Source organism: Nothoprocta perdicaria, unplaced genomic scaffold (genome assembly GCF_003342845.1).
Source record: "Nothoprocta perdicaria isolate Ctin4 unplaced genomic scaffold, notPer1 scaffold_143, whole genome shotgun sequence".
In the NCBI taxonomy this organism is placed as follows: domain Eukaryota; kingdom Metazoa; phylum Chordata; class Aves; order Tinamiformes; family Tinamidae; genus Nothoprocta; species Nothoprocta perdicaria.
This window is the reverse complement of record NW_020454572.1, coordinates 255,497-263,381: the sequence shown is the minus strand read 5'-3', so window position 1 is coordinate 263,381 and position 7,885 is coordinate 255,497. Positions and strand designations below refer to the sequence as shown.

At 65.3% G+C, this 7,885-nt stretch overlaps 1 protein-coding gene across 1 annotated transcript; it reads left to right on the top strand.

Annotated features, from left to right (window-relative positions):
• The first annotated feature begins 1,058 nt into the window (after nucleotides 1–1,058).
• Nucleotides 1,059–4,415, top strand: LOC112943185 (C-type lectin domain family 18 member A-like). Its single transcript, XM_026034320.1, has 12 exons — nucleotides 1,059–1,158; nucleotides 1,774–1,865; nucleotides 1,958–2,182; nucleotides 2,267–2,352; nucleotides 2,452–2,573; nucleotides 2,645–2,752; nucleotides 2,858–2,950; nucleotides 3,048–3,154; nucleotides 3,387–3,516; nucleotides 3,734–3,830; nucleotides 3,953–4,044; nucleotides 4,230–4,415. Exons 1-12 carry the CDS (start codon nucleotides 1,059–1,061, stop codon nucleotides 4,265–4,267), a joined length of 1,290 nt encoding a protein of 429 aa, XP_025890105.1. The 3' UTR covers nucleotides 4,268–4,415.
• The last annotated feature ends 3,470 nt before the right edge of the window (nucleotides 4,416–7,885 follow it).

Here is a 7,885-nt window from a genome sequence, read left to right as displayed (position 1 = left end):
CCTCGGGATGGCGTCGAGGCGTCCAGCGTCGCAGCCCTGGCACGCTGGAGCTTCTGGGGGCTGCAAGGAGCAGAATGTGGCCGCCCGTCCCTGTCATCCCCATCCACAGAGCCACCGGAGGGGAAAGCTGGGGCCCATCTCACCCAGCCAAACTGGGGATGGTCCATGCATCAGGGAGCCATCTCCGCTGTCCCCAGGGGATGGATGAGGGGACATTTATGCCAGCACAGCGGTGGGGACAGCACTGAGCCCGCTGTGCACAGAGGCTCCAGGTCCATGAGTGAAGAGCAGTTTAATTCACATTTAATTCATGGCGTAGGATGAGAGCGGGCAGCAGGGCTGCCATTCACTGCCCCCTTCCCAGGGGATCCCAGCTCCGGAGCCCTGCTGTCCACTCCCGGGAGCTCCTCATCCCCACTTGGGGCCRTAGCAGGAGGTGCCTGGAGCGCAGCCTGGGGCACCAGGATGCCCCCATGGCGGTGGCTCTCAGCTCCAGGACTCCCCCATGGCCATAGCTCCCAGCTCCAGGACACCCCCATCGCGGTGGCTCTCAGTTCCAGGACAACACCATGGCGGTGGCTCCCAGCTCCAGGACATCCCCATCACGGTGGCTCCCAGCTCCAGGACATCCCCATCACGGTGGCTCCCAGCTCCAGGACACCCCCATCGCGGTGGCTCTCAGTTCCAGGACAACACCATGGCGGTGGCTCCCAGCTCCAGGACACCCCCATCACGGTGGCTCCCAGCCCCAGGACACCCCCATCACGGTGGCTCCCAGCCCCAGGACACCCCCATTGCGGTGGCTCCTGGCCGCGTGGGGCCCCGCGGGAGCCGCCAGCCCCCGCCAGCCCCTTGTTTTGACAGAGCCATTACTCACCCGTCAACCTTTTGTTGGAGCTGCCCAGCCGAGCGGCTGTCTGCAGCTTTGAATAGGATCAGATCTTGGGAGCAGACACTCACACACAGAGAGCAGCGCGGGCCTCGCTCGCCCCAGCGCCACCGCGGCGCCCAAGCCCGCTCTGCCGGCTGCTCGGGGCGCCCTCGGCGCGGCCGCCCGCATGCGGGACGGTGGCGGCCCGGCCGGCCGCCTCCTGGCGCTGCTGGCCTGCAGCCTGGCGGCCTCCACGGCGGCCGCCCCGCCGGAGCCGGGGCGCGGAGGTAACGGGCACAGGGGCCTGGGGGCTCTGTCTCTGCAGGGACAGATGGCCCCCGGCCCTGCATCACGCTCCTGCACGGCTGGTGCCCAGCCGGGGATGACCCATGGGCAGGGGGTCTGTCTTGGCAGCGGGGACCTGGGGGTGGCTGTGGGGCTGGTGATGGGGTCTGAGGGTGCTGGGGGGGCTGGAGCTGGCGCTGGGAGCTCGGGGTTGGTGATGGGCAGCCAGGGATGGGGATGGGGGACAGGGGACAGTGAGGGGCTCCGGGCTGGTGGGGGGGCTCGGGGATGGCAGCGGGGCCGGTGTGGAGGCGTCTGGAGCCGGAGGCTCCTGGAGCTGGGGTGGAGGCGGCCCCCGGTGCACCAGAGCCCGGCGGCTGCTCTGCGGGTCTCGGTGTCGCTGCGCAAGGTGCCTCGTCCCCCCGTCCAGGCCCCTCGGTGCCGCCTGCCCCCAAACGCCGCCTTCTCTCCCCGCTGGTCTCCATGGAGAGCCGGCTGCCTTCCCGTCTCCCTGGCTGCTGCCGGGGGGCCGTCAGCGGGCGCTGCAGGGACCCCCTGTGACAAGGGCGCCCCGCTCGACCCCATCCATCCCTGACCCCCCCACGCTGCTCTCCCAGCCCTCAGCACCAAGGAGACCTTCCTGGTGCTCTCGCTGCACAACAAGCTGAGGAGCCAAGTGCAGCCGCCTGCCGCCAACATGCAGAGGCTGGTGAGCACCCCGGGCACCCGCAGCGCCAGTGGGGAGCGGGGGGCAGCCTGGCAATGCCCCCACGCTGACGGCGGCTGTCCCGCTCGGAGCAGGACTGGAGCGAGGAGCTGGCGCGGCTGGCGCGGGCACGAGCGGGCGGCTGCCTGGCGGCACCGGCCCCGGCCCCGGCCACGCAGCTGGGCTGGAGCGAGGCGCTGCTGCCGGCGGGTGCCGGCGATGTGGGTGCCGCGCTGCTCCGCTGGTTCGCCGAGGGCCAGCGCTACGACTACGCGGCGGCGCGCTGCGCGCCCAACGCCACCTGCCGCCACTACACGCAGGTGGGCCCGGCGGCGGCGCGGCAGGGACGGTGACGGCGGGGACGGTGACGGCGGCGGCGGGTGATGGCAGCGGCTCCCTTGCAGCTCGTGTGGGCCACGGCGGCGCGGCTGGGCTGCGGCAGGCACACGTGTGCCGGCGGCGAGGCCTTCGCCTGCGCCTACTCCCCTGGGTAAGCGCCCGCTGGCCGCTGTGGCCCTGCTAGGTGCCGCCGTGCCCGATCTGGCACCCGTGCCCACATCCCYGCGTCCTCCTCTGTGCCCCCTGGCAGCGGCAACTGGGAGATGAACGGGAAGCCCATCGTGCCCTACAAGCAGGGGGCCTGGTGCTCGCTGTGCACCGCCGGGCTCTCGGGCTGCTTCAAGTCCTGGGACCACGGCGGCGGGCTCTGCGGTGAGTGTGTGCCGCGCRGCGCCGGGCGCGCGGCCGCCKCGTGCRTGTGGGGACGCGCTCTCTCTGCGCAGAGGTGCCCAGGAACCCGTGCCGCGTGGCGTGCCGGAACGGCGGGCGCCTCAACATGAGCAGCTGCCAGTGCACGTGCCCCCGCGGCTACACRGGCAGGTACTGCCAAGGTGAGAGGGCCACGACGCGCCGGGGACGAGGTGGTCGCCGTGGGCTCGTGCCGGGGCGTGTGAGGCTCCCCGGGGCTGACGCCGCGGCCGCTGCCTGGCCCGCAGTGCGGTGCAGCGTACAGTGCGTGCACGGCATGTTCCGCACGGAGGAGTGCTCCTGCCTCTGCCACGCCGGCTACAGCGGCGCCGAGTGCGCGAGTGAGTGYGCGCCGGCCCCGCGGGTCGCGGCCGCGCGGTGCCCGGCTCAGCGCCGGGGCAGGCGCACGGACCCACGTGCGCTCGCCCRCGCCCGCAGCGAGGAGCCGGTTCCCCTTCCACGCCTGCGACGTGCGCATCGACGGCGACTGCTTCATGGTGTCCCCCGAGGCCGACACGTACTACGGAGCCAAGATAAAGTGCCAGGTGAGCCCCTCGGTTTGCGCCACAGGGATGCTTCCCACCAGGATGGCATCAAAGGCCACGTCCCGCTCTGTGCCTGTTCCCTGGGGGAGTAGCCACCTGCAACCTCATCCCTGCAGCGAGGGACATCACGTGGGCACCCTAAGCCCACTTCATCATCACATGGGCACCCTAAGCTTCTCCTGACCCCCACCAGGGCAGAGCCCCTCAGGCTGACTCGCTTGCTTCCCTGCAGGAGAAAGGGGCGATCTTGGCCCAGATCAGGAATCAGAAAGTCCAGGACATCCTGGCCTTCTACCTCAGCCGCCTGGAAACCAGCAACAGGGTGATGGACACGGATTTTGAGACGGGCAACTTCTGGATTGGTGAGTTACCCAGGCCAGGCTGCTGCCCTCAGAAGGGGCCCGGGGGCCCCCGAGTCCAACTCCTCCGGGCCGAGCAACCTCCCAGCAAGGCCTGGCCGTGCTGTGGAACCAGGGCTGTTCTCCCGAGCCGGTGCATGTGCCTGCAGTGCCGGGCTGTGCRGATGCAGACTGGTGAGGGCACCCCGGGTGCTGCAGGCCCTGCCTCTCACCTCGGCAGGTCTCACCTACAAAACGTCCAAGGCCTCGTTCCGCTGGGACACGGGCGAGCYGTCCTCCTTCAGCAGCTTTGCCTTTGGCCAGCCGGACAACCAGGGGTAAGTGCCTGTCCCCGTGCCCTTCCAGCTCCCGCCAGACACGGCAGGTCCCTGCCCGGAGCCCGTGGCACCGGCTCCCATCTCTGACGTTTCCCCGGGTCTCTCCTGCCTGGGGGCGGCAGCTTTGGGAACTGCGTGGAGATGCAGGCGGCGGCCGCCTTCAACTGGAACGACCAGCGCTGCAAGACTCGCAATCGCTACATCTGCCAGTTCGGTGCGTGCCCGGGCAGCCCTGCTGCCCCTCGTGCTGCGCCCGTTTGGGAGAGCCGCGGCACCTTGCTAAGGGACAGAGCCCTGGAGGTGCCAACCTTCAGCTCCGCTGGCACTGTCCCCCGAGGGGACATCACCAAGCCCCCTGGGGCCTCTCTGGTGTGTGAAATTTTGCGTTTCCCTTTGCAGCCCAGGAGCACATCGCCCTGTGGCAGCAGGAGCCCTGAGCGGGGAGCCCTGCGCCTTGGCCAGTGCTGGCTCTCGCGCCAAGCCCTGCCCTGGCTCCAAGGACCCCGTGGCTGCTCCCCGCCTGGCCCCACAGGTACCTCCAGAGAYGAGGTCCAGCTCCGCTGGGCTCCCTGGAGTAAGGGACAGGGGCTGAGGGGCAAGCGTGGCCCTGGGAGCTGCCTAGACGGGAGCACACGCTGCACCAGCATCCCAGGAACAGCCTGCCCCTCCGCCTGTCACCCTCCTGTCACTGTGACCAGCTGCAGGACATGGAGCCTCCCTGAGTGGCACCTGCAGCAGCCAGGCCCGCCCGCACCCGCACTCGCAGCCGGCACCCGGCTGCGTCCGGACGGGAGCCGCGGTGCAGCCGAGCGGGGCGAGGGGCGGCCRTCGGCCCGAGCGGGCAGGGAGCCCGGCACCACTCATCCCGCCCCACGCGGGTAATAAAGGCCGTGTCTCCCTTCGGAAGGGCCGCTTTTCTCACCCCCATTTAACCCTCCCCGCTGTGGCCGGGGTTGCACCTGCACAGGGAGGTGCCCGTGGGCACTGGCAGGGCTGGCAGCTCTGCGGGCAGTTCAGGTGTGTGCCTGGCTGTGTGCGAAACCCCTGTTCATACCCCCTGGAAGCGGAGCACTGGGGGAATGCGTTCTGGGGCGGCTGTGGAGTCCCTGGTGAGGGGGAACGAGAGCTCGCGGCCATTTATGATCAATAAAATTCCCCCTGCCCGGCTCACGCTGCAGCGAGGAGCAGGCGCCAGCCTGGCCCAGAGCTCGGTTCGTGTCCCCTCCCTTTCCCTACACGGGGCTCTCGGGGATGCAGGAGGAGGGACGGCAGCAGGACCAGGTTGACGGGATGGGGAGGGATCCACGGAGGATGGAGATCCTGGGAGGCCAGAAAGATCCCCTTCTTCTCCCGGGACCGCTGTCCCTGTGATATCCCATTCATTCGAGATGTCACCTGGATTAATTGCTTGGCACTCCAGTCAAGCAGAAGAGGGATGGGCTGGATTAACAGCTCCCAGCCCTGATAATATCAGGAGGAACCTGGAAAAGAAAATGTGTTTTGGGGCACAGTTTCAGTGTGAACAAAGGCTCTGGTCTTTGCTGGCTGCTTTGATGTGACTCGCTGAGTGCGGGACGATAAATCCYGTGCAAAGGGTCTGAAAAACCCACAGGTTTTGTTTCTCTTCACCAGCTGGTAAAATGGCCAAAGCTCGGAGCAATAGTAGAGCTGTAACAGTCAGACTGGAACCCAATGTGATTTCCAGTACCCAGCATGGGCTGGGATTGAAAGCAAAGTATTTCTCGTGTAGAAGACACACTCCTCGCGCCAGTACCTCCTACTACATCTCTCTCAATTGGCCTCCTCACTTCCAGATAGCACAGAACTCCAGTTGGGGTTGGAATCAGAATCTCTCCAGCTGTGGTGTGTCCAAGGGTGTTGGTGCCATCGCCACACATGCCTAGACAGAGAGCTCGGCCTACATCTCAATAGGGCCGACTCTGGATCATTTCCAAGGCCTTGGATGGCTGGCGAGAAGTGTTTATGTTGAACTAGATGAATTGGGGACACAACAGAAACATCCATGAAGGAGGAAACGCTCAACAGGTTGGAGGCGACTGGAGAAAGGAGTTGAGTGGGGAGGCCAAAGGTTCTCCAAGGAGGAAGGCTCAAGCACAGGCAGTCATTTCGGGGCTCTATAGATGGAGAACTCCCTTCTTACCCACGGAAAAGCATGGCAGAAATGGCAGCACACGTCTCAGGGGCAAAAGGCTCCCGGTACCAGGTGCTTTGGCAAGTGAAGCTACGTGGTGAAGCTTCACTCGACGCCTGGCAGCTCGACGGGCACGATCTGAAGGGCTGTGAAGCCCCAGGGCTCGGAGCGCTCAGTCGGGACTCGGGGGGACCCCCGGCCGTGGGATGCGAGGGTGCTTTGGGACAGGGCCCTTTGGGGTCCCCCACTCCTCCCCTCAGGGCAAGGGGTCCCGTGTGCATCCCCGGCAGGGCCGTGACTCCCGTGGTTGGCAGGGACATGGGCTGGACATGTGAGTAGCRCCCCCCAGGAGAGGGGACACCCGGGGGCTGAGGGGAGTCCCTAGGCGGCCGGGGATGCCGTGGCCTTCCCGGGGGGCAGCAGCTCCCATCTCGTGCTCACGTTAATTTGAGGCTTCCAGCACGCGCGACGCGAGGTGCCCACTGCAGCACTGCCGGGCACCCCCTGCCACCACTGCCAGCAGCCCCAGGTCCCACCCCGGCGAGGCCCCGGCCTGCTCTGCTGGCAAAGCCTTCGAGTTTGCGCTTGTTTTGGCCTTCCCACCTCCTGGTTTTAGACTAGGGATAAATAGATGTGTCTGGAGGGAGGCTTAGAGGGTAGAAGAACCACGTCCCGAAGGAACRTCCATGCTGTGCTGCCAGGGGGGCAAGGAGGCCTTGGTGCAGCCTGCTCCGTGTCGCACAGCAGGGCCCYTGGTCCTCCCCGGAGCTTCTCCAGGGGCTGGTGCTGAAGGGTTGGGGTCTCATGCAGCAGGGAAGCGAGAGCTGATCTTAAAACAGGGCAAAGCTGCAGCTGGCTCTCCTGGGAKGTGACAGGTTGGAAACGGCCTCCGTTGCTTAGGGAAGACCCAGCCATTGGGAAGGGGCCTTTGCACCCTGTCCCCAGTGCGGCTGGGTGCAAACCTGGTCGCTGGCGGTCACCCCTGCTCACAAATACGTCGTCTTGGCTGGTGGGCCGCTCTCCCTCCACATTCCCACACTACAGGACTAGAAGATCTCTAGAGGTCCCTTCCAAGCTCAGCCATCCTGGGCCTCCACGATGGCACCTGCAGTCCCCAGGCCTCCTGTGAGCAGCTTTGCCAGCAGTGACGGGAGGTGTTTGCTTTGCTCAGCAGCAGGAGTGCTCCGGGACGCCTCATCAACCAAGGAAGCCGTGGTCCCCTTCATCCTCCTGTGGTCCCCTTCATCCTCACATGGTCCCCTTCATCCTCCGTGTTCTGCAGTCGTATCAGGTTTCGAAGCTTCAAAGCAAGTCTCTTGTTTCTAGGTCGTCCTCTTGCTGGTAGGAAATAGCTCTGTATTTCTAATTTGCTCTGCTAAGAGAGTGCATTGTATTGCAAAGAAAAAAAAATAATAAAATTTGTATTTCTTTTCTCTGGTTATTTGAGTCTGATGCACTTTTACCAATCTAAATGCACTAGATATACGTACAATTGCAGTGGGATTTGCTGGGGGAAGTGAAGGTTTCTTGGGCTCCAAATGTCTGGCTCCAGGTAGCAGCAGGATTGATCACCCAAAGGACCAAGCACAGGAACACTCGGCTGATCCCCAGTGCCCAAGCAGAGCTTGAAGGTTGGGGCCCCACTGCTGCTCTCCCCATGACAAAGCTGGAGCCGGGACCTCCTTGGGCCCCTGCACTCGGTTCCCCAAGCCTGACTTGGGGGTCGTTGGGGAAAACAAGGGGGTACAGGAGGGTGTTGAGCAGCAGGCGGGCCCAGCGCCTGCCCACAGCAGCCACCTCTCCAGTCCTGCCGGCATGAGGAAGACACAGCAGAGCTCCTTGTAGAGCCACCAGAAGGCTCCCCAGAAAAGCCCAATTTATTGTAAAAAAAAAAAAAAAAAAA